The sequence below is a fragment of the Ochotona princeps genome, chromosome 16 (assembly GCF_030435755.1).
Source record: "Ochotona princeps isolate mOchPri1 chromosome 16, mOchPri1.hap1, whole genome shotgun sequence".
Taxonomy (NCBI): Eukaryota; Metazoa; Chordata; class Mammalia; order Lagomorpha; family Ochotonidae; genus Ochotona; species Ochotona princeps.
Genome location: NC_080847.1, coordinates 53265164 through 53291204, shown reverse-complemented (window position 1 = coordinate 53291204; position 26041 = coordinate 53265164). Strand labels below are relative to the sequence as shown.

General features: G+C 50.6%; 1 protein-coding gene across 1 annotated transcript in view; it reads left to right on the top strand.

Annotated features, from left to right (window-relative positions):
- Positions 1 to 25289, top strand: part of IGFL4 (IGF like family member 4) — a 36431-nt gene extending 11142 nt beyond the window's left edge. The window contains exons 2-4 of the mRNA XM_058673941.1: positions 9085 to 9217; positions 9307 to 9566; positions 25170 to 25289. Of these exons, the coding sequence (XP_058529924.1) occupies positions 9085 to 9217; positions 9307 to 9566; positions 25170 to 25289 (513 nt within the window). The remainder of the gene's footprint in view (positions 1 to 9084; positions 9218 to 9306; positions 9567 to 25169) is intronic.
- The last annotated feature ends 752 nt before the right edge of the window (positions 25290 to 26041 follow it).

Here is a 26041-nt window from a genome sequence, read left to right as displayed (position 1 = left end):
CGGAGGTGGGGCACACACGGGTGAGGCACTTGCTCCCCTGAGTGTAGGAAGGCAAACACTCAACCTGCTCCTGAGAGTGGTTTTCCACTGCATAGTCATTTGCCTGTTGCAGTGCCCAAGAATTCCTCTGTGGGACGAGGATGTGGGTTGGGTATCTTAGAAGAGTAGTAGAGGGTAATTCTGCAGGTGGGTGCCCCACACCCTTCACAGGTTTGGAAACCCTTGAGTCTTCTTGAACCCTGAACCCTTGTGGAACAACAAGGAAAGGACAAGCTAAAATTGAGCCAATGTTCCCTAAATTGGCAGATACAGTCGTCAACAGAAGAGGAAGCCCATTTTGTTCTGCATCCTGGGAGCCTGCACCCCAGCTGCTCGGTGCTGAATGCCATGGGGGTCAGAGCAGACATCAGTATTGGGTTTTCCACTCATGTATGTGCCCACCCACCCGGGTGCAGCACACCCACTTCCCTCGATGCTGCAGCCAGTGAGAGCAGCTCTGGTTGCCAGGACGGGTTTGCTCTGCTTCTGCAGAGAAAGAAACAGAGGCTAGCTATTCGGTTCAGAGATGCAGACACAGAGCTGCTGGGGAAGACTGGGGACTGGCTTGGACACTCCCTCCCTGCTGATCTGTGCACACCCCTCCGCTGGGCGTAACTTCCCTCTTGCTCTTCCCTGATGCTGGGAAAACACAGATAGTCACAGGTCACCTCAGGCCCTTTCCAGCGTCTGAATAATTCAGAGCAGGAAACAGCCTCCCTGGCTTCCATAGGTGGGCAAAGGTTCCATGGGCACTCCATGCAACAGCTGGCCCTGTCCTAGACCAACTTCCCTCCCCTGGGGGCTGCCTGGCTCTGTCCTGGGGAATAGGCTGGGTGGGAGTGTCAGGAAAGATAAAAGAAAACCTTGCCTCCAATCTGGGTCAAGTCGGAACCGTCACAATCATTCCATCCATCTCCCTTCCCACCCCTCCCCCCAACCAGGAACCGCCCTCTGGGTTGGTCCTGAGTTGAGCAGAACAGAGAGGCCTATGGGAGAGTGGGGTTAGAAGTGACTTACATTCTCTTGCCCTGCCTCGGGATGGCGTGGATTGGTTTTGCTTTTGTCAGAAACTCAGAGGTAGTTTGAGATCGATGCTTGTTAAGGAATTTACTTCAGTGGGTAGGAGTTTGGGTGTAATCCCAGCCTATACAAAATTGTACCACACTATTCAAAATTCAAAATAAAAATATATTTAAAAAAAAGAATTTACGTTAATTATTTGAAAGATAGTGCCAGCAATGTAGTGTGACAAATTAAGCCACTGACTGCAATGCCGGGATCCCTTATGGGTACTGAATCAAGTTTTGGCTGCTCCATTTGTAATCCAGCCACCTGCGAGTACACCTGGGAAAGCAGCAGAGGATGGCCCAGGTCCTTGGGCCCTGCACCCATGTGGGAGACCTAGAAGTAGTTCCTGTGTCTCGGCCTTCCCTGGCCCAGCCTTGATTGTTATAGCCATTTGGAGAGTTATTCGGTGAGCGTAAGATCCCTCTCTTTCTCACTCTCTCTGTTTTTCAAATAAATAAATAAATAAATAATTGCACAGAGAGAGAGAGGGACAGAAATACAGAAAGAGGGAGAGAGGTCTTCCATGTGCTGGTTCCCTCCCCAAATGGCTACACCAGGCAGGGCTGGACTAGGCCAAAGCCAGGAGCTTCTTCAAGGTCTCCCATGTGGGTGCCAGGCCCCAAACACATTAGCAGCGAGTTGGAATGAAAGAGTAACTGCTGACTGAAACAAGGATGTGCAAGAAATGCTGGTGCTGCAGGCAACTTATCCAGCCACATCACACAGTCTCCTGGCTGAATCTTTGGGTTCTGGCTCATCAGCACAGGTGGCGTCCCTGGGAACAGGCCTGGGGCTAGGGTGGGAAGGTGAGGCCCAGCATTGTGTATGATTCCAGGGTGAAGGGAAGGGATGGTGGCTCCCAGCTGTCACTGGGGCTGAGGGCATGCAGGGCCAGGAAGATGGGGGTGAGGGCCCTGGGCTGAACGTGATGTGGAGGCTGCAATGCTAGCTGTTGGCAGTGACGGGTGAGGGATTGGGGTTCCCTTCTTCAAGGTGCAGCTTCAGGGGAGCACCAGCAGGGGTGGGGAAGGGTCTGAGCCATGGCTCCTGTCTTTGTAGCCCCCACCCTCCTGGCTTTGTCTCCCAGAGCAACCACAACTTCATTCCCTGAATGTCTTATCCGTTCACTTCAGCTCCCCGTGTTCCTAAAGTTGAAGCAAGATCCTCTGAGATTCCAGAGAGTTCACCTCTGCTCAGGTCCTGGGTTTTGCCAGCGGTGGTCCAGTGCAGAGGGCTGTCTGTGATGGTGCTGGGTGGGAAACCAGGGTTCCAGAACACAGCAGTGCTCTCCAGGACAAGGTGCGCTGTGGGGCGAGCGCAGGGTCACTGCGGGGGTTTGTTCAGGCTCTCATCAGTAAGATTCAAATGTTAGTTACCAGTGGGAAGAAGTGTATGTGGACATCCGTACCCCCAGCCTGGGATCTCTCAGCACTCAGTTTTATATTCTTTCATTTCTCTCAGCAGTGAATGAGGCTGTGCCCGCTGAGGTCTCCTATGCTTCCATTTGGTGAATCACTGTTTAGGGGGGGTTGCTGTTCCTTGTGGTTCGATTAAGTCAGGATTCTCTCTGCATCTGCAGCCACACTCCCACAAACCTCCCGAGGACCCAGAGCTGGTTACAGCAAGGGTAGTTGTAAATAAGAAAAACTGGGATGGGAGACGGCCTCTATGGGGATGGGGACTGAGACTTTCTGAAAAGATATTTTCGTTATTTAAGAGGTAAACACCCCAACAGAAGGAAAGAGCTCCCATTCATCCTTTGACTCCCCAAATGCCTGCAACAGCCAGGAGCCCAGAGCCCATCCTGCTCTTACACCGTGGTGGGTAGCCGGATCCAACTACTTGAGCCATTGGTGCTGCCCTGCCTCTCTCCCCAGTGTGCGCATGGGCAGGAGGCTGGAGTCAAGGGCTTACCAGAACTTAAAGCCAGGCACTGCAGCAGGGACGCCCGAGTCCTGAGCAGCCTCTTGGCCACTGGGCTGAATGTCCACCCCAGGAGGTGCTGTTGGAACTGAGGTGAGGACAGGAATGAGGATAGAGGTCCATGACATAAGTGAGTGTATGTGTGTCCCTGGGCTTGTCCCATGCATGTCAGTGTGTTTCCTTTTGCAAAGGGAAAGAGGAATATTTGGTGGTATCCATGGGTCCTCCAGAAGGTTTCCTATGACTGACAGTGATGCCCTGAGCACCCAGGCTCCCTGGCCAGGCAGAGCTGGTATCCACCGTGACCCATCGGCTGCAGGCTCACCCTGTGCGCTAGAAGCGGTGACTGGAATCTTTGACCTTGATTTGCTGGGAATTAATGTTGTGATGCTAAGAATTTCCAGATACCAAAATGCTTCACTGTGCTTTCCCTGCTCCTCCTGATCCAGCTGCAAACCCCAGCCGGGTCCTTCTCTCAGAGCCAGAGTCAGGAATGTGGTGAGTTTTTACTCTAGAAATGTTTCTCCAGGCCAGTGTTACAGTGTGATAGGTTAAGCCACAGCTGTGCCAGCATCCATATGATCCACCAGTAAGTTTCCCAGCTGCTCCACTTCCCATCCAGCTCCCTGCTAAAGGCCTTGGACACAGCACAGGATGGCCCAAGTCCTTGAAGCCCTGTACCTACGCGAGAGACCCAGAAGTAGTTCCCGGCGTCAAATCGCCGCAGCTCTGGCCATTGTGACCTTTCAGAAAGTGAACCGGACAATGGAAGATCTCTCTGCCTGTCTCTTCTTCCCTCTGTAAATCTTTTCTTTTTTTATTGAAATTAAAAATGAGTCTGTGTTCCAGCCACAACAGGCAGGTTTCAGTGATTGTGCCAATGGAGGCAAGCAAGGCAAACCTATCGATGCCTCCCCCAGGTGCAGGACACTGAACCTCCAGGCACCCCCATCTCCACTCATAACTGGGTGTTGCTGATCTCATCATTGGTTCTGTAGTGATAACACTGGATATGAGAGAGAGAGAGAGAGAGATCTGTCAATCTACCTTCATATAAAATAAAATTACACCTTAAAAAGAACACCAGAAAGCTACACACTGGGTTGGGTGCATTATAGATCCCAAAGCCCTGTTAATTCACAACCTGGGAGGGAGTAGACGATGGCCCAGGGGCTGGGTCACCAGTACCCACATGGGAGTCCCAGCCTGGGTTCCTGTTGCTGCCTTGGGCCTGGCACAGCCACAGCTGTTGCTGGTGTTTGAGAATGAACCAGCAGACAGAATGTCTCTCTGGTTCCCCCTGTCTCTGCCTTTGAAATAAGACACAGTGAAGTATTGTCTGGAGGAAGCTCATTTTTCTCTTGAGCTTATTAATACAAGATGGCAGCATCTTGGTTAAATCTCAAAAAACCTCCTTTCTTTAGCACTATACTAAATATCTGATATTAACACTAACATTGGGTCCTTTTTTCTCTTTTTTTCCATTTTTTAGACAATATTTACATAATTAATTAGGGTAAAAAGGTTCAAAGGCTACAGGAAAATGGGTAAGACTATTATTTCCATATTGTTTCCTTCATATATCTGAAATAAAGGGGGATTTTAAGGAAGAAGCCCCACCCAGTCTCCCACCCACCCCAGGTCCCTGATGTGGGGCAAGCTCCAAGGGTCTTGCTCAAGTGTTTTGATAGTTCAACAGTTATGAATCACTGCCAGTCTCGCCACTCCAAGCACTATGAGGTCGTTGAAGAATCCACTGATCGACATAGTCCTTCATAGAGTCTCCGTTTGCCCCGTTTTTCACTGCCAGCATAGAGCTAAGGTGGTTGATTGACTTGTTCTGTCCTCTGTCTTTTCATGGTTAGGGCTCTGAGTCCGGCAGTTCGATTGGGGAGATCCCCAAAGATACTTTGTCTGAGGTGTTCCCAGACCAGATTCTTATATTTACTAGCAAGTACAGGGCCCGGCACAGTCCATTGCCCTGATCAGCTGGTGGTTGCAATTGCTGGGTTGGTTCTATTTCCAGCCCTGTCTTCCACTGGAACCAATAACACTGGGTCTTAAACTTGACTAAGCTTATGTCGAGAAAGGAAGTTCAGCCTTTTAAAATTTGATCTCTTAATTCTATGTTTCATAATCTCTCTGCTGTGCTCTCATAGTCTCTATATTTTCCTAACAACTGGACCTTTTCTTTTTTGCATAAGACTTCATATCTCCACTCCCACCTTTTTGTGGGAAAAAAAAAAAGTTTCTTTTGGCAGAGACGGGCATTGGTGGCAGTAATTAAACCCATGTTTCTGAAGCCTGCCCTACTTGTGGGCTCTGGAGGCGTGATCTTCACAGAGCATCTGTCTCCACCATACCCCTCGTTAACGTCCCTTTGAGGTCACATACCCCTACTGCCCACTAACTTAGAAATCCAGTCTGCACTCAACCTTCACAGTAGACCTTTCTGGAAATGTTATGCTCATGGAATACACCAGATGGGATGGGGGAGCGGACCAAACTACTGCCTGGGATGCCCACAGCTCATGCCAGAGGAGCTGGGCCAAGTCCAGTCTCTGCTTCAAATCCAGCTCCCTGGTGATGCATTTGGGAGAGGAAGCAGGTGGCAGCTCAAGCAGCTGGGTCCCTGTCACCCACATGAGCGACTGGATCATGTTCCAGGCATCTGCTTCTGGCCTTACCTGGGCCTGGCAGAGTAAACCAGAGAATATTATCTCTCTCTCTTTCTCTTTCTCTCTCTCTTCCTCCCAAATGTCTGCAAGTCCCTCAGGGAGGCCAAAGACAGCTCAGCTTCTCTTTTTTGGAAGAAGGGATTTTTTATTTGGAAGAGCTAGAGAAAGGCAGAGATTGAGAGAATGTCTTGCATCTGCTGGTTTACTCCCTGAATGGCCACAGCAGCCAGAGCTAGACTGATTCAAAGCCAGGAGCCAGGAGTTCCTTCTGGTCTCCCATGTGGATACAGGGATCTCAGCACTTGGGCCATCTTCTGCTGCTTTCCCAGGCCATTAGCAGAGATCTGGGTCAGAAGTGGAGCAGCTGGGACTTGAACTGGTGCCATATGGGAATGCCAGTGCTGCAGGTGGTGGCTTTATGTACCACCTTGCTAGCCCCTCAGCTTGTATCATGAGCAGCGCATGGGATATTTCCAGTTCCCCATTATTGCAAATAAGAATACTGGAACACTTAAGCTTTCTTTCTTTCATTTTTTTCCTGCCCTTTCTGGGTGAATGGCCAGTGGTCACAGTGCAAGGTCACAGGGTAAAGGAAGCTGTGATTTCTTTCACAAATGCCAAGGTAATTTCAAGAACCCTGAGCCACTTTGCCTTGCCACTGGTGTTTTTGCTTGTGCCTGTTGCAAATGACCTTACCATGGCCTCCACACTAAGTTGTATCCCAGTGTGTCCTCCTTGTCAAGCTCCCTAAGGGTAATAACATGAGCAGCTCTGTGTGGACTTCTTTGCCCTCCACGGAGGCAAATGTCCCTCGTGTTCTGCCAAGTCTCTGAGATGTTTGCTCCTCACCTATACACACACCCTATTCATGGTCATTAGATTTATTGCAGAGTATTTCACAACAGAGGGGAAGCTGTAAACTCTTCTAGGGTTTTATCATTTTTAACTGATTGTTTTCTGAGGCAGAGGCAGAAAGAACAGCCACCTTCTGGATCACTCCCCACATGCCTACAGCCAAGGCTGAGCCCAGCTGAAGAGAAACAAGAAGCTCTATTCACATCTCCCAGTGTTAGTGTTAGCAGGGAGGTGGAGCCAGGAGTGGAGCTGGGATCTCAGCCCAGGCACCTGGTGTGGGATGCAGGGGTCCCAAGCAGCATGTTACCTGTGGTACCAAAGGTCTTCCCCGAGTGCTCTGTCATTCTTGCTCAGTCACCTGCCTGCTTTAGTCTCAGTGTCACTGGTGTCAAGGGACACAGGTGTCTGGCACCTGCAGTAGCCTCCTCTCTTCATGACGGCAGTGAACAGTCTACACGTTAAAGGCTCAGTCTGTGCCAAGTCTATCTCCCAGCCTTGCCTCTCGCTCCTCGGCAGGGCCCAGCGAGTTCCTACATAGACGAGTTAATGATGCACCGATAAGTTCCAGGAGCCTGGCTGATGATGGTCCTCCACCTTCAGGAGTTTCTCTGCTCCCCATGGGACTTCTCTTTCATCCTTAAATGTTGATTTATTTTTACTTGAAAGTCAGGAGAGAGAGAATTTCCATCTATTGGTTCACTCTCCAAAATGATCACAACAGACAAAGCTGACCCAGTGTAATGAGAGCCAGGAGCTTCTTCCAGGTCCCCCACACGGGTGCAGGGACCCAAGGCTTTGGGCCATCCTCGACTGCTTTCCCAGGCCACAAGCAGGGAACTGGATGGAAAGTGGAGCAACCAGGCCTAAAACAATGTCCATGTGGGATGCACAAGAGGGGGGGCAGGTGGGGACCTGGGTCGCCAACCCACAGCTGCAGGATGGGAGAGGGAGGCAAGTCTGAGACCACGTGAAGGAAGTGTGGCACCTCAGATCTGAGACAGGGGCTCCCTCATGCCATCAATGTGCCTTTACAGCACCCTGAAGTCATGCCCCACCTCTCTAGGACCCTCCCAGCCCCTGCACCCCGGCCCAGGCAGAGAGCCAACAGCACAGATCAGGAAACCACCCACTCCCCATGTCCTGTGGTCACATGATCTGCTGGGGACAGTCAGACAGTAGTGGAAGGTGTGGGTGGAACAGTGCTAGGGACCCCACAAATAATGAAAAGGCTCTGCCTGCCATGTGCCCTGTGGCCCCCAGGGTCGGCCTGGTCACTGTCCCCAGCATCTCCCCAGCTGATGGTCTGTAGCCCGGACCCTCCAGACCCTCCAGGTCCACTGTTCCTCAATAGCCAATTTCTAAGTGTGACTCCACAAAAGTGAGAACTGTACAGGTCTGGGGATGGCACAGAGGGGACAGACAGGTCCCTGGGAACCTCCAGGGACAAAGCAGCACCAGGAGCCTGGGCACAGCTGCTTGGAGGGTGGTGGGGGGAGGGGAGGTGAAGGGGAGCTCGGCTGTGGAGGGAGGAGCAGGAGTGTCTGCCAGAGGGAAGGCTCAGGCCAGACTCAGCTGGGAAGGCTGCTTGGGGAGGGGCTCAGGAGGAGCTGAGAAGGCGGCAGCTGTTGGACCTGATGCAGGCACACATTTCTCAATCATTGATGTGTGGGTTCTTGTCACACTTGGTTCTGCACCTTAAGCCCCACCTCTCCCACCCCTGAGACCTGTGTTGCAGCATGCCTGGCAGGGGCCCTCCCTAGATATGAGCTGTGCACAGGTGTATATAAACCACACAGAGCCCAGTTGGTCCCCACACCAGGTGCTGCTGCTCTGCCTCCCAATGCCCTGTGACCAGATCAGAACCATGCTGCCCAGCATCCGGGGTAAGAAGACTCCCAGGAGCTCCTGGGAGGAGGCTGTTCTTGCGGCCCTAATCACTGCTGGGCTGGAAAACTAACGCTGTTTTTGCTTTAAAAGGTTTGTTTATTTGGAAGCCAGGGTTACATAAAGAGAGAAGAAAGAGAAAAGAGGAACATAGAGAGAGATCCTTCATTTTCTGGCTCACCTTTCAAATGGCTCCTACAGCCAGGCTCAGGCTGGGCCAAAGCCAGGAGCCAGCAATTTCTATCTGTTCTCCTATTTGGGTACAGGGGCCCAGGCACTTAGCCATCCTCGGCTGCTTTTACAGGTGCATTAGCAGACAGCTGGATTAGAAGTGGAGCAGCCAGAACCAGAACTTGTGCTCATTCAGGATGCCAGTGTTGCAAGCAGCAGGTTAACCCACTGTACCACTCTCTCTTGGTGAAACTGGCCTAACTCTCTCTTCCCTGTCAGTTCTCAGCCTTCTTCTCATAACCACAACCACTGCATCTTTGACTGCTTTATATTCAGCCTCCCAACCTGCAGGCTCTGATCCTTATTCCCCCTGGAGCCCTCTCCTTCCCCTCCGGAAACATCCTCACCTGCCTGTCCACACCCCAGGACCCACACCCATGTCAGCTCAGATCCACCCTGACTGCAGGCAGCCATCAGGCAGCTCCCTCCCGCCACCTCGTGCCTGAACCCCTGGTCCCACCATCACCCTCACCGCTTCTGCCCCACAGCTGCTGTGCTGCTTCTTGCCTCCCTCGCTTCGGCTTTGGAAGGAGTCCCAGGTGAGAACAGGTGTGGTGAGGAGGGATATGGGATGGGGTGGAGCTGGTCTTGGTGGCTTTCCTGAAGCCCACCCATCTGGCTCTGGCAGGTTCTGGCCTGTGGATGTGCCAACCGGCACCTAGGTGTGGGGACCAGGCCTACAACCCCCTGGAGCACTGCTGTGACAATGACACCATCCTGCCGCTCAACCAGACCCGCCTCTGCGGCCCCCACTGCCCCTACTGGCCCTGCTTCCAACTCTGCTGCCTGGAATCGCAGGGCTCACACGAGCGGAGGATGGTGAGGTTCAAGGTCCCCGGCACCAAGTCCGACTGCAGGTCGTCCCTGCTCTCCAGGGTCTGTGCCCAGGTGAGGGTCCCGGAGGTGAGCAGAGGACAGGTGTGCATACCCCACCTCCCCATCTCGGGGGAACCAGCTCTCATCCTCCTGTCTCTCTCCACCCCAACTTCCCTCCACCCCACCCCATTTCTCTGCAGGAAAATCGTCCAGCCAGGTTTCTGCCACATCTGATGTCATCTAGACTATTCTAGAGAACACAGACCCAGGTCACCCCACATCTGATAGTTGAGGGTCTATTGGGTTGATTTGCTGCGCTTTAAGGGCATGCCTCAGATGCCTGGAGTGCAGGATGCAGCTTAACCCACTGTGCCACTGTTAGTCCTTTCACACAGCTAAACTCTCTCTTCAGGATAAGTTTGCCACAATAAGCCAAAACAACAGATGCAGCGAGACACGTAGGGTTCTTTACTCCAAAAGGATAGGGGCCATGGAACAGGAGCAGAGGCAGGAAGAGAGAGAAGGAAGGGGGATGTCTCCTGCCATGGTGGCAGGAGGGGATTGCAAGGGAAAGGAAAGAAAGTGGAGCAAAATAAAGGAGACAGGAGATGAGCAGGGGAAGGGGCAGCATGCAAAAAGGAACATGTCTGCAGGAGTGTGCATGTTTCGTGTCCAAGGGCAGGTGTTACAGGGCTGTGAGGGATTGGTGGATAGGATTGTTAGAGTCACAGGGAATTAGCAGGTGTTGTGGAGATTTGGAGGAGGAGCCTCGAGGAGTTGGTGGAGAGGGCTGTTAGTAAGGCACCATGAGATTACAGCGGATTGGTGAAACAGAGTTAAGAAATTATAGTAGATTGGCAGACAACAAAATTTGAGCCTGGAGCCCAGCATCATAGCCTAGTGGCTAAAGTCCTCACCTTTTTCTTTTTAAAGATTTATTTATTTCATTACAAAGTCAGATATACAGAGAGGAGGAGAGACAGAGAGGAAGATCTTCCGTCCAATGAGCCACTCCCCAAGTGACCGCAACGGCCCGTGCTGTGCCGATCCGAAGCCGGGAACCAAGAACGTCCTCGTCCTCCGGGTCTCCCACGCGGGTGCAGGGTCCCAAGGCATTGGGCTGTCCTCGACTGCTTTCCCAGGCCACAAACAGGGAGCTGGATGGGAAGCGGAGCCGCTGGGATTAGAACCGGCGCCCATATGGGATCCTGGCACTTTCAAGGCGAGGACTCTAGCTGCTAGGCCACGCTGCTGGGCCCTAAAGTCCTCACCTTACATGCACTGGGATCCCATATGGCCGCCAGTTCTTATCCCAGCAGTCCTGCTTCCCTGCCTGTGGCCTGGGAAAGCAGTGGAGGATGGCCCAAAGGCTTGGGACCCTGCACCCATGTAGGAGATCTGGAGGAAGCTCCTGGTCTTGACTTTGGATTGGCTCAGCTCCAGCTGTTTCAGCCACTTGGGGAGTGAAACAACAGATGAAAGATCTTCCTTTCTGTCTCCCTTCTCTGTATATCTGCCTTTCTAATAAAAATAAAATAAATAAATCAAAAACAAAATTTAAACTTGAAGAGTGTGTGAAGCTTACGAAAACCACCCTAGGGAAGCAAATTCTCAAATAGTATTGAGTCCCATATGGTGGGGATCTTCAGGTCTTCACACCCACAATGACCAGTCCTGTCCCCTGCTGACATGTGACTCCATCTGGGGGACTTTGTGACAGCAACATGATGTAGACTGAGGCAGCTGTAAACATGACTTTCATCTTTAAAATCCCCACTAAAGAGACTCCAGAAAACATCTCTGCTGAAATGGCACTAGCTTATTTCTAGCTCTTGTAGGGTTGATGTTATCAAGGAGAGTACAGAAATATAGTTCATAAAGACTATATGTTTCGGGCCCGGTGGCGTGGCCTAGCGGCTAAAGTCCTCGCCTTGGACGTGCCGGGATCCCATATGGGCGCCGGTTCTAAACCCGGGAGCTCCACTTCCCATCCAGCTCCCTGCTTGTGGCCTGGGAAAGCAGTTGAGGACGGCCCAATGCATTGGGACACTGCACCCGTGTGGGAGACCCGGAAGAGGTTCCAGGTTCCCGGCATCGGATCGGCGCGCACCGGCCCGTTGCGGCTCACTTGGGGAGTGAATCATCGGACGGAAGATCTTCCTCTCTGTCTCTCCTCCTTTCTGTATATCTGGCTGTAATAAAATAAGTAAATCTTAAAAAAAAAAAAAAAGACTATATGTTTCTTTCATTTTCTTTTCCAGAATCCCTACTACGGAGATCACACTACCAGAATTCCTGTGAGGACTGATAGGGAGGGTGGCAGAGTCAGAGCATTACCTTCATCCTAGCTTCCTGTAGAAAACCTCAGATCAGGCTTGGTGCGATAGCGTAGTGGTTAAAGTCCTCACTTTGAACGTGCTGGATTCCCATATGGGTGCTGGTTCTAATCCCGGTGGCCCCACTTCCCATCCAGCTCCCTGCTTGTGGCCTGGAAAAGCAGTGGAGGACAGCCAAAGCTTTGGGATCCTGCACCCACGTGGGAGACCCAGAAGAAGCTCCTGGCTTCGGATTGGCGCAGCTCCAGCCGTTGGGGCCACTTGCACGCACTGGGATCCCATATGGGCGCCGGTTCTAATCCCGGCAGCTCCACTTCCCAACCAGCTCCCTGCTTGTGGCCTGGGAAAGCAGTTGAGGACGGCCCAAAGCCTTGGGACACTGCACCCACATGTAATCAAATTTACCCTCAATATTTTGGATAATTCTCCCAAATAGCTGCTTATTGGCACAGCGGAGCTCACTAACCTACAAGATCTCCTCAATTTCTGCACTTAAGAAATGGAAAAGATGCCCAGGCTTTCTTCTATCTCTGATAGAAACCCTCTCTTTGTTCTGCCTGCTCACCAACCCAAGTATTTCTCACCCTCAGGAATCCATCTTCTACTCTGAGTTCTTTTTCTGCCTACAAGTTCTCTTTGTATGCAATTCAAAGGTGAGGACCACAGGATGAGTGTCAAACTCCCAGCCTCTGTAGACTCTTCTACCCACCTGGGAAAAGCACCAGCCAGGCTATCTCCATGTGAAGAACCCTCTCCACCATCTTGTCTTTTTCCCTCCCTGCCGTCTTGCCTTTTTCCTCTCTCTCTTCCCTTTCATTTCTCTCTGTGTAAAGAAGGTCTCTTGTTTGCTCTTCCCATGGGGGGATCTGTTCAAATCAAACAGGCCAGCAGCATGAGCAGTTCTTTCTTCTTTGTCTGGGTTCACACAATCAATTCCTCAGATCACTACCCAAAAGGCTTGTGATAGAATCCTCTCATAGTCTCTCAACCATTGCTGACCCAATGTGCTACTCTAATCAGATCAATGACAGCCTACTAATCATTGAGGGTGATGGATGAGTGTAAAATCTCCCCCTGTCAACAGGTTCCTCTCCACATTTTGATTCTTGAGCTTTGCCCACTATGAAATTCAGAGACACAGGGGAATAAAGATGGTGGAATAGGGTAAGGACACGTTTAAACAGATGGAGAAATATTAGCCAGTGTGAAGCAAAGAGGGCACATTCCAGAAAATCGTAGAGGACAGACAGCAGAGGGGTACCTGGAGACTGACAGACACAGGAAAGCAGAGGACAAAACGGTGTGATGTTGTAGTGACTGATACCCCAATGGCATTCAGTGAGTAGCAATCTGAACTCCACTGGCAGCTGGAACTCTACTAGCAACTCTACTAGGTGGAAAGGGGTGGTTACCGGGAGCTCCGGAGACGAACCCAGACAAAGAACTGCTCATCCTGCTTGCCTGTTTGATTTGACCAGGAACAGAGACAGAGTGGCAGGTCCCAGACGGGCAGTGCGGGAACAGGGTGGATTTCACAGCCCAGTCCACCTCCTAGAGCTAAATTAGGCACCATTTTGTTTAAGCAGGCAAAGGCTATGGGGCAGGACTGTGCATACATGGAGCTAGGACTGAACTAATTTCTGACTCAGCAAACTGCAACAACGTGCATCCTGCAGGTTCCACCCAAGATAGGTCTGGGTAGCCCTCAGACCTGACGACCAGCAGATCGAGAACTCTGATAGTGGCACATCAGGCGCCATTTCTTACAGTGTGGCAAAGAATTTAAGACTGCAGGGGACAACAGTGAGCTGCACATGTGCTGAGCTTGGCGAGAACTCACTGAGGTCAGTACATTGCACTGGTCCCACAGGAAACTAATACTGACTATAGCATTGTATGGGTCAAAGTAGGTCCATGTGGCCCTCAGACATAATGGCCAACAGGTTCTGGCAAGATCAGCACCACAAACAGCCTAGGTATCTAGAACACCTGGTGTCTCCCTAATCCTGGGACCTACTGTAACCACAAGTGGGAGAAAGGTTGTACAGACAATTGGGCAGCCTCAGCACGGTATCAAAGGAGGTGGGGACTGGTGAGCCAGGAGCTGGGGCTATGGAGACCATGGTGGAAATTTAACATAAGAAGCCAGACCTGGAACTCACTGGAGGGAGTGGCACAAGTGACTGCAAACAAAGAGCCGTGTACCAACTGCAATTAGTGAAATAGAACTGAAGACCTGTGAGTGACAGAGCTTAGAAGCCTGCCCCAAGGAGAAGACTGTGATAATGAGAAATACAATGACCAAGAACAAAATAAGAGACAGAGGCACAATGAATGTTACTGAAGACTCCCCTGCAAAGGAGCAAAAGCCTTTGCCAACTTCAGAGTTAACTGAAGAAGACACTGAGAAAATGGGGGATACAGAATTCAAAACACTAGTGGTAAAACTTCTTATCAACACCAAGAAGCACGTAAAGCAGGCATTCAAGGAATATGTCACACTGAAAATGAATCAAATGAAAGCTGATATGTCAGAAACAAAGATTACAGTGGAGCAAAAGTACAGTGGAGAGTCTCCAAAATAAAATGAAGGAGGCAGAAGAAAGGATCTGAAAATCAGAAGATATTTCCTGTCACCAGTGGGAAACAAACAAAAAGCTGAAAGCAGAGCTGGATCAGGCCAAAAAAAGAGTATTCAAGAATTGAAACACACTATTAAAAGGCCAAATAGAAGAGTTATGGGAGTCACAGAAGGTGCAGAAGAGATGCTGGGTTTACAAATAGATTTAATGAAATAATAAGGGAAAATTTCCCTAATCTAGAGAAAGAATTGAAACAACATCCAGGAGCGGCACAGAACTCCCAACAGGCTTGACCAAAAGCGATCTTCACCATGACACATGATAATCAAGCTCTCTTCAATTGAGCATAAGGAAAAGTGTGGGGAGCAGTGACCCAGGAGCTGACCACCCACGTATATGAGGGACCTCTAGATGGCGGCTGGCTCAAGGCCAGGAGGCAGCAGGAAGACAGAAGGTCGCAGGTGAGGCAAGTTTGCCTCCTCTCCAAGGCCTGGCCTGGAGGTCGCAGGTGAGGCAGATTTGCCTCCTCTTCAGGGCCTGGCCAATCAGGTAGCACCCAGTGGGCCCACGGGAAAAAGGTGATTGGGGAAGAGTGATATATAAGCAGCCCGCTTTCGGCAATAAAGAGCTGTTTCCTTTTTTCCTTCTGCTACCCCTTTTCGTTGGCCTTTGCTTTCTTGGTTTGGCCGATTGTGTGTTCGTGCGGTGTGTGTGCCAGTTGCGGTGGCGGTTCCTGTTTTTTTCTAGGCCCTCAAAATTCCTCGCCATTTTAATGTCGCTGCAAGGTGGTGACAGAAAAGATCCTTTAATGAGCACATGATAAAAACCAACTGACATATAAAGAATGCCAATTAAACCCACAGGAGACCTCTCACATGAAACTCTACATGCCAGAAGAGAATGGAGCAACATATTCCAGATTCTAAAAGCAAAAAATGGTTGGTCCAGGATAACATGCCCAGCAAAGCTTTCCTTTGTCTTTGAAAATGGAATAAAATTCTTCCACACTAAAGAAAAGTTAAAAGAATATGCCTCGGGCCCAGCGGCATGGCCTAGCGGCTTAAGTCCTCGCTTTGAAAGCCCCGGGAGCCCATATGGGTGCCGGTTCTAATCCCGGCAGCTCCACTTCCCATCCAGCTCCCTGCTTCTGGCCTGGGAAAGCAGTTGAGGACGGCCCAATGCATTGGGACCCTGCACCCGTGTGGGAGACCTGGAGGAGGTTCCTGGTTCCTGGCTTTGGATCGGCGCGCACCGGCCCGTTGCGACTCACTTGGGGAGTGGCTCATCGGATGGAGGATCTTCCTCTCTGTCTCTCCTCCTCTCTGTATATCTGACTTTGTAATAAAATAAATAAAGTCTTAAAAAAAAAAAAAAAGAATATGCCTCTTACAAGCCTGCCCTACAAATGATACTTAAAGATGTTCCCTTGACAGGGAAAAGGAATAGCGACCACCAAAACCAAAGGCAAATGGGAAGAACATTCCAGGAAAATGACAACAGAAGACTAAACCAATGAACAACCCATTGCTAAAATGACAGGACCAAATTACTGCTCATTCATATTAATTCTGAATGTAAATGGCTTAAACTCATAAATCAAACATCACAGATTAGTAGACTGGATTAAAAAAACAAAGCCATCTATTTGTTGCCTACAGGAGACACACCTTACCAACAAAGATCAGCACAAACTGTATCTTTTTTTTTCTATTCATTTATTCATTAATTACAGTGTATTACATGACACAATTTCATAGGTACTGGGATTCTCCCCACTTCACCCCAAACCCCTCCCCCATGGTGAGTCCCCCCACCTTGATGCATAACCACAGCCCAAATTCCACCGAGACTCCCTAATTAAAAGCTCACACCATACAGAGTCCAGCATCCCACTTGTCCAGTCAAGTTCAACGGCCTCTTAGGGAGGCCCTCTCAGGTTTGAGGGCAGAGCCAGCAGAGCATCACCTCGATCAATTAGATCAGCAACAATCCAGGTACGATGAGACTGGTGCAGAGTCCACTTATTGACATAGTCCATCTTAGAGTTTCCCCTTGTCCAGTTTTTCGCTGCAAACATATAGCTGAGGTGGTTGATTGATCTACTCCATCTTCTATCTTTTCTTGGTTAATGTTTTGATTCCTCCATTTTGTTCAGGGGAATCCCCAAAGAAACTTTGAGGTGTTCCCAGTCCAGGCTCCTAAATACACTACTAGTAAGCACAGTGCCCGCCACAGTCCATCACTCCGATCAGCTGGTGGTTGTAATCCCTGGGTTGGTTCTATTCTGAGCCCCGACCTCCATCAGAACCAATCAGTATTGCAGCTCTTCCCGGCTCTGCCCATCACACGCTCAACCCTCACCTAAATCAGTGGGAGGTGTGCTGGTTGGGTGCTGCATTCCCTATTGGCACAGGCCATTTCACCTTGGCATTTGGTGTTTTGTACTGTTGTTATCGCAACCAAACCTGGCCAGGTCCCCTCACAGTTCCAGCACTTGGATTTGCCAGTGGATGACGTGAACCGACTCAGCCTGGTCTGCCCCCAACCTGAGCCAAATATATGCCAGTGGGTCACTTTCCAAAGCCTCTTCTGGGTTGTTTCCCTCCATACTTCCTGCGTTTATTTCTAGGGTCATTGTCCTGTCAGAGGAACTGTTCAGATTCCTCCATCAGACCCCTTCCTGGTGTCAGGTTTCATGCATACCAGCAGGTCCATGGGCCAGCACCACTCTTCAACCCATTCTGGTTCCTGCTGTTGAGAGTTTCAGCCCAGCCACGGCTCGTCCATACCCACATATAGCTCATATATGGCTCAGTTGGGGTTGAAACCTAGCCGAGTCCGTCCCACATCTACCCTGGTCCTCCAGAGCACCAAACTGTGTTGCGGTCTAACCCAGCATGGTGCGTCAAGTCCGAATACATGTTTGTGCCAAGGGAGTACAACTGTGACCCGACCAGAACTCAGCCCCCTTCCAGTACCTGCGCCCCTTACTGGTAACCTCCGCCCAGCCAAGGCCTTCCCCAAGCTCCCCAACCAGGCCTGTTCCCAGCCAGTGTTAAGTATGCCAGAGGTTGCTCTGGGTCAGCCCAGCGTGCCCCATAAACTGTCATGCCTCCTGCATAAACTCCTCCGGCCCTTCTAAACCATCCAGTGGGGTCAGAGTTTGCACAGGGATTGGTCTACCCATACCTGACACATTCTAGCCCTGAGTATGGTTCTCAAATGCCAGACAATGTCATAGTCTTGCCTTCTGTGACCACTCTGCTGATCCCTCCTCCTATCAGGTAATGGGGTATCCTGCTGGACAAGCCCAGAATTTTGCTTTTGAAGGGACTAATGTTGGTAATCTGCACTATAAAGTGACTACAGGTTCTTCAGAGGAAGATTTACTGCTAGTGAGACTCTTAAGGACTGATACACATTCTCAGAGAACTGTGGGTTCAGCATGGAGTGACTCCTGTAGCATATCAAAGGAATCAAATTCCAGAATTTCCTGGCTGGGCGGCCAGCAGGCGCAGCCTGGTGCCATGTGGCGCACTGGCCGCCCGCGAGGAGCGGCTCACCCCATGTACTTACGTACATGGTGGTAAGCCTGGCTGTGCTAGGCTGGACTCGTGGCAGGGCACCCGAGCACCCCGGGCAGCATGGCTGCCCGAGGTTTGAGACGCTCAGGCCTCCGCCCGGATCCTCCTAGCTCCTCCCCCACTCCAGCCGCATGGAGCGCTGAGGAGGCCCAGATCTGCTTCTCAGAGTCCCGGGACAACCCTCCCACTCCCAAAAGAGGGCCATCAAACCAGGATTCCGGCAATCTGGAAACCGCGCGGGAGCTCCTCCCCCACTCCAGCCACATGGCGCGCTGAGGAGGTCCAGATCCGCAGCACAAACTGTATCTTATGAATTTTTATTTTTTTGTTAGTTTCACCTCTTCAAAACACTTTGTTCTCATTGAATTCTTTTTTTCTTTAAAGATTTATTTTCTTTTCATTACAAAGTCAGATATACGGAGAGGAGAAGAAACAGAGAGGAAGATCTTCTGTCCGATGATTCCCTCCCCAAGTGAGCGCAACGGCCAGTGCTATGTAGATCCGAAGCCAGGAACCAGGAACTTCTTCTAGGGGTGCAGGGTCCCAAGGCTTTGGACTGTCCTCCACTACTTTCCCAGGCCACAAGCAGGGAGCTGGATGGGAAGGGGAGCTGCCTGGATTAGAGCCGGAGCCCACTGGGATCCCGGTGCATTCAAGGCGAGGACTTTAGCCACTAGGCCACGCTCGGGCCCCTCATTAAATTCTTCAATGACTCATAGACCATATAGTAGCATCATTTTCTTCATGAAGGATCGTTCTTGATTTTGTTTTTGATTCTCCAGTGACACATTAGTCATTAAGTAGCATGTTATTTAACTTCATGGTGTTGCTAATTTCTTTTTTTTTTTCCTGTTGTTGAGTTTGCTTTGTGGCTTTTCATTTAAGGGATGTATAGTAACTGTGTAATGGAGACTACCATATCTAGCAGCATGTTATTTAACTTCTCAGCTTGTAAATTTCTTTTTTTCTTCCTGTTGTTGATTTTGTTTCATGGCTTTTCACTTATGGGGATGTATAGTAACTGTGTAATGGAGACTATCATATCCAGATGTGAGGCTACAATGCAGTTTGCATCTCTACTTCCAGACAAAGATGGACTCCCAATGAAACTGTCTACTGTATCTTGACAATCGGATGCTGGACTCTCTGCCGTTTTCCATGCTCACAAATAATGGACATATAACTGTATAAAGAACTATCCTATAGTTATGATATAGGGAACTCAGTGAAGGAGGAGAGAATTGGAGAGGGGATAAGGGAAATCCCAGAGCCTATGGAACTGTACACCAAAATGATAATAAGAGGAAGTAAAATTAAAAAAAAAAAAGAAAATCAGAGGCTGCACAAATTTCACCACCTTGGCCTCTGGCCATCCCAGCCAGGCTGGAGAGTTCAAGCCCCCTACAGAATCGCCACTTGCCTGACTCCCCTAAATCTTAACACCCTGTCACTCTCAAACCTGCAGCCACACAAGTAATTTTCTTCTGAGATGCGGCTTGGACTCAACACAAATTAGACAACAACTCAATTGGATCTCCAAATGATCTGCCACCCAAATGACTTCTGTCACTGCAGTGGTGAACAGTAGGAGATTTTCCATGTTTCAGCCTCCTCTTCTCCATTCTTACCCTCTATCCATCCTGCTCTCCCTCTCAAGTTCTTCCATAACCACTCAGAAACCCAACAATAAGGGCTGGCGCTGTGGCATAATAGGCTAAGCCTTCACTTGTGGTGCCACCGTCCCATGTGGATACCAGTTCAAGTTCCAAATGTTCCACCTCTGATCCAGCTCTCTACTAATGCACCTGGGAAACCAGCAAAGCGTGGCCCAAGTGCTTGGGCTCTTGCACCCACATGGGAGACCCAGAAGAAGCTCCTGGCTTCAGATCGGCTCAGCTCTGAAGTGGACAGAATGTCTCTCTGCGTCTCTCCCTCTCTTTCTTTGTGTAAATTTGCCTTTCAATACAAATAAATAAATCTCAAAAAAAGAAAAAGAAAAAAAGCCTGCAGTGCTACTCAGACTTGTGGCTCTTCTCCTCTGGGTAAAAGCCACAAAGAAGCTCTTGGAGGTTAGGCCAGGGGACTCTCATTCAAAGAGGGGGCCCTGGCTATAGTCAGGGAGGAAGGTAAGCTGTGCATGTCACCCAGACACATCTGAACAGTCAGGGCCTGCTTCGTCCAGTCCACCATCACAGTTAGGTCATTCTTCGTTATCCAACCACACTCAACATCTGTCTGTTCTTCATCAAACCTGGCATTAAACACCTTTCCTTAAGTGGTTAGGTCTGCATTTCCAAAGGCTCGGATGCGATAAATCTCTGGTTTCTGCCCTCTCCCAGACTCCTGGGGGAAACCATCACAGACAAGATGCCTGGAAACAGCAGGAGGAAAAAGAAGAGCCAGGGCTGTCACAATCAGCCACATGGTAAGTGCCACTACATCTGGACACAGAACTACGTGTGTGTGTGTGTGTGTGTGTGTGTGTGTGGAGTACACTCAAGACTACAGAGAATTCAAGAGGTTTCAGGGTAAATATGGACTGAATATTTGCACTAAAAAAAATAAGAAGAAAGTTCATCTGTTGACATCCCAATCCTTTTTTACATTTTTATTTTATTTTATTTTATTTTATTTTTGATGTTGTTTACATAGTTGACCAGGATGCATGTCCATGAGGATCACCGATCAGGGTGGGGAGGACCAAGGTACGGGGGAAGGTAAGGGAGCAAATGCTTCCAAGTTCCCGCTTCTTCACTCTTCTGCTGTGTGTGGTGGGGGATGGAGGAGGAGCAAGGAAAGAGATGGGGCTGCTCCCAGCACCAAATTACATCAGTACCCGGGGAATGGGTATGTCCACTTGATGTCGTCTTAGAAACCCCAATGTAGAAAAGGATGTTCCAAGAGTATTACTTGACTGATCTTGATAGTTCTGATGGTGTTGGTTTTGTTGCTCCAAGGTTGAGAAAATCCTTCCAAGGTCCACTGGCTGACAGAGTCCACCCCAGTGCGTCCACTCACCTAGACATTTGCTGCTAAAGCTTGGCCAGGAGAGCTGTCCAACCTGCTCTGCTCTCCTTACATTGACCACCTTGCTGTATATGACTATTCAGTATTGGATACTTGCTTATTGCTGATAGCTGAACTGGCGCCTCCTTGCATTTGATTTGATGAGTTCTACTTAGCGGTGTGTTTGACTTTTAACTATAACGCAGACTTAAAAGGGATTGTCTCAAAAATAATGAAGAAAATAGTGTGCTAAAAATGACAACCCTTGGAAAGTAGTAGAAAAGTTGCTCACCTTGTCCAATTCTTGCATATGTTTATTTCAATGATTGATCTGGAACTTTCTCCAAGGCAATACTTTTTTTTTTATGACCCAAGTATTCGCTGATTTCAAACTCCCACCACCGGTACAGATATATAAACAGGTCATCCTGGATGCCCCCTTCTCCTCCAGGAGTGCTCGATGCTGACGCAGGCCCACCTGACAGGGCTCACTGAGACAGTGTCTGAAGCTAACTGGCATAAGAGGGAAGATGTTGCCCATCACTCCACCAGCAACTCTGGTAAACCCTGTGGGAGCTGCAGGTGCTTCTTCCTCCTACCCATCCTTCTCCCAAGGCCCAGCCTTCCTTCATGTAGGAGCTAGTTTCAACAGCGGGAAGTCCCTGGCGTATTTGCAACTGGTCTCCCACATGTGTGGCACGGAGGCAAGGTGTGATCGTGCCCACATCCTGGCTCACCTCGACACCACTGGGTCAGGACTGACCAGTGCCTGTGGCGAGGCTGCTCTCTCTGGCCGTGCCTGGAAGCCAGCTCCCCAGTGGCACCACAGGGAAATTAAAGAACACAGAGGGAGCAGTGCAAATGTGAGGGCATTCCCAGGCCCCGTGGGAACTCTCAGATATGGCTGAGCCAGTTTCAGCCTGCGTGCGTGTTGGTGGGCTGTGTGTGGGATTAGGGATTGGAAATAAACATTCAGACTTTTCCAGGGACTTTTACCAGCAGCGGAGCCCAGCATCAAGCCCCATTTATATTTCAGAAACCTGTTTGCCTTTATGTTCTGCTCAACGTTTTGCTTTTTTTAAAAAAAAAAGTTTTTATTGAAAAAGCAGATTTACAGAGAGAAGGAGAGACAGAAAGAAAGATCTTCTAACTCCTCTGTCAGGACACGGTCCCTGTAACAGAGAGCAGTCCAGACCAAGCCAGATTACAGTACCCGCCGGTCAGGTCTCAGGGCGGCCCAGGCTGGGCCAGTTTGTACCACCCACTGGCAGATTTGGGAACCAGCAGTGGGTGTAGGACAGGCCAGGTTGGCTGCAATGCCAGCCAGTTCACTTTAGGGCCGGGACTGGGGGAAGTCCAGGCTGGGCTAAGTTACAGCACCCACCAGCATGAGCTGGAACTGGGAGCAGGCCATGTGGGCCAGGCTGCAGCACCCACCAACAAATGCCAAGGTGAGGTGGGCCATTGCCAGTCTGGGCTGTAGCACACGTAAGAATGAGGGGAGAAGGCAAGTCTGGTAGGCGGCCTGTGAATCTTGCTGGGCCACTGCTCTTGCTGTTAAGTATAAGAACTGGGACCAGGGGCAGACCAGGCTGGGCAGGGCTACCAAAGCCATTCGTGTATGAACTGGGTTAGGGGGAGGAGAGGCAGGGCAGGCTAAGTGATTGTATCCACCGATGCATGCCTGAGCCAGAGTAAATGCAGACTGGCATCAGCTGGCAAGGGCTGGGAATGCAAGCAACTCCTGCCCAGCTAAACTACAGAACCACCCGGAAAGTGTGAGATCCAGGGCTGGGAGTGGGCCTGGCAGGGAAACTGTTGGTTCCCCCCTGGTGGGCTTCAGTTCTCGCTGGTGTGCATGAGGGCCAAGTGTGTTGTGGGCAAGGTTAGGCTGGGCGGCAGTTATCCATTGGTTGGTGTGTGAGATGAGGCTGGAGACAGAACTGACCCAACAGCTGCAACTACCGGTGTGTGTGCAGGCTGATGTGGGTGATGGGCGAGCCAGAACCCACACTGGCTGGCACACAGGGGTCAGGTCTGGGCTCACCTCTGGTGAGATTTCTTTGGGTACCCTCCCAACTGAACTGCTGGACTCAGAACTCCAACCACAGGGAAAATCACAGAATGTGTGATCTGACCGGGGCATACAGGCATCAGAACTGGGTCTCCTCAGTTGCTGAGGTCGACAGCACGCCCAGATGCATGTGGGGGGCATGACAACCAGTTCATTGATGCCTGCAGAGGACAATTAGTACCATAGCAGAGGATGGAGGGCAGAACAAATTGGACAGCTCTCCCAGCACCAGCTTTGACAGCAAGTATCCGGGCAAATGGAGACTCCAAGGTGGACTAAGTCAGCCAATGAACCTTGGAAGGGTTTCTCATCCTTGGAGCAATGAAATCAACAGCATTTCAGAATTATTAAGACCACTTAAGCAGCACTCTCTGTCGGAATCCATCCAACAGGGCAGCTGGGCCAGCAGAGGCCTGTGTGTTGAGCAGAGGCTCCGAGGGCGTCCCACCCACAGTGAGTCCTTGGATGCGCTTTCATGTTTCCCTGATATACGGCGAACATCTGTGCTTAATTAGCCAACTATCCCAGATCAAAGCAGCGCTCTTTATCAATGTCTCTCACCAATGGTGCCTTGCCAGCTGTCCTGGAACTCCCTGCTCACACACATGTGACACGTGTTGTATATCTAACCCGATCATTGCAAGCCATGTTTGAACTGAGCTGGATTGTGTTTGAACTGTTGCTTTGCTGAATGTATATAAACTGGAACCCTGGAAATGAACTTTTCACTTGCCCAAGAGAGCACTGCCCACCCTCCACAGTCCCCATTCTTTTTGGTTTCTCTCCTCACCAGGGACCAGCAAGGTAAACTTGAACTCTCAGGACACGCTCCACATCGGAGACCCTGGGATGACGCAGGGTGGCCGTCCCCCACCCCCGGGTACTGAGGAGCTTGGGAGGCTGGGTACGGCTTCTCCCCTTCTCTCCACCCTTCCCCCAGTACAGGAAGAAGAAAAATAAAATTGGAAACAATGATCTCACTCACCCTCTCCTATTCCTCAACCTTTCCCACCCTCATCAGTGGTCCCAATGGGCATGCACCCTTCGCAAGTATGTAATCATCAAAACAAAATTTAAAACAAAAGCTCTTCCATTCACTGACACCCATATGGGATTCTGGCACATAGAAAGCAAGGATTTAACCACTGAGCCATCGTGCCAGGCCCAGTGCTTTGCTTTTTGGATAGATTTATCTATTGGAAAGTCAGATTTACAGAGAGGAGGAGAAAAAGATCTTCCATCCTCTGGTTCACTCCCCAAATGACCACAAGAGCTGTAGCTGAGCCGATATGAAGCCAGGAGCTTCTTCCAGATCTCCCACGTGAGTACAGGGTCCTAAAGCTTTGGGATGTCCTCTACTGCTTTCCCAGGCCACAAGCAGGGAGCTGGAAGGGAAGCAGGGCAGCTGGAACACGAACTGGTGGCCACATGGGATCCTGACGCATGCATGATGAGGACTTTAGCCACTAGGCTACCGCGTTGGGTCCTGGAAGGCAGATTTGCAGACAGAAAGAGAAAGACATATTCCAAGAGTGATCTCCCATCTGCTGATCCACTCCTGAAATAGCCACAATGGCCAGAACTGGGCCAGGCTGAAACCAGGACTCCTCTGGGTCTCCCACGTGGATTCAGGGACCCAAGTTCGGGGCCGTCCTCCACTGCTTTCCCAGGCCACAAGCAGGGAATTGGATGGGAAGCGGAGCAACTGGAACATGAACTAGTGTTCATATGGGATGCGGGTGGCACAGGCTACACCTCCAAGCCGGCCCCAGCGCGTTGATTCTTAGGTGAGAACTCCCCAAAATGCATCATCCTGAAGAGCCCGCCTGTTGTTCACTGCGCCCCACCTCGGATCCCCAAGTGACCTGACCCCCTGCTGGTCTGCTCAGCCTCCGCCGTTCCACACACACAGCCCTGGTTCTCCACACCTGCCGCCAGCTCCACCCTTCTCCTGCCTCTGCTGTCACGGGAAGCTGCTGCGGGACCACCCCCGCACTCCCCGCACCTGCAGAGTTGGGCAGAGTTGTGGAGCGACGCCCAGTTGACTTTGCACGTCAGGGTCAGACTTGCTCGCTCTTTGTTTCGTTCCTCAGGTTTGTTTGCAACGAAAGCAGCAGGTGCTCAGGGAAGCCTCAGGTCGCGACCCCCGCCAGGCTGAGAAGCACCTGCTGCGCGTTCCCGGGGACGGCGCGCCCTCTGGCGGCGGGAACTGAGAATGCCGGGAGCGAGAGGCGTCTTCGCGCCCAGACCAAGGCCAAGTCCAGATCTTGGGAAGAGGAGAGCGGCTACTCAGCCGTGTCTGTCCCTCACGTGACGCAGAAAATTTTGGGTCGTTTCCATAATAGCCTGGATCTGCAGAGAAAGGTGAGGAGCAGGGTCCGGCACGATAGCTTAGTGGCTCAAGTTCTTGCCTTGCACGCACTGGGGTCCCATAGGGGTGCTGGTTCTAATCCCGGTTGCCCCATCTCCCATCCAGCTCCCTGTTTGTGGCCTGGAAAAACAGTTAAGGATAGCCTAAAGCCTTGGAACCCTATACCTGCGTGGGAGACCTGGAAGTCCTGGCTCCTGGCTTCAGATCAGCTCAGCTCCAGCCATTGTGGCCACTTGGGAAATGAATCAGTGGATGGAAGATTTTCCTATCACTCCTCCTCTGTATATTAGCTTTAACAAAAAACAAAAAAAAAAAAAAAAAGGGTCCCAGAGCTGTGGCCTAGCAGCTAAACTCCTCGCCTTGAACACACTGGGATTCCACATGGTGCTGGTTCTAATCCCGGCAGCCTCACTTCCCATCCAGCTCCCTGCTTGTGGCCTGGGAAAGCAGTCGAGGACGGCCCAAAGCCTTGGGACCCTGCACCCGCATGGGAGACCCACAGGAAGTTTCGGGCTCCTGTCTTTGGATCGGCTCAGCTCCAGCAGCTGCAGTCACTTGGGGAGTGAACCATTGGATGGAAGATCTTCCTCTCTG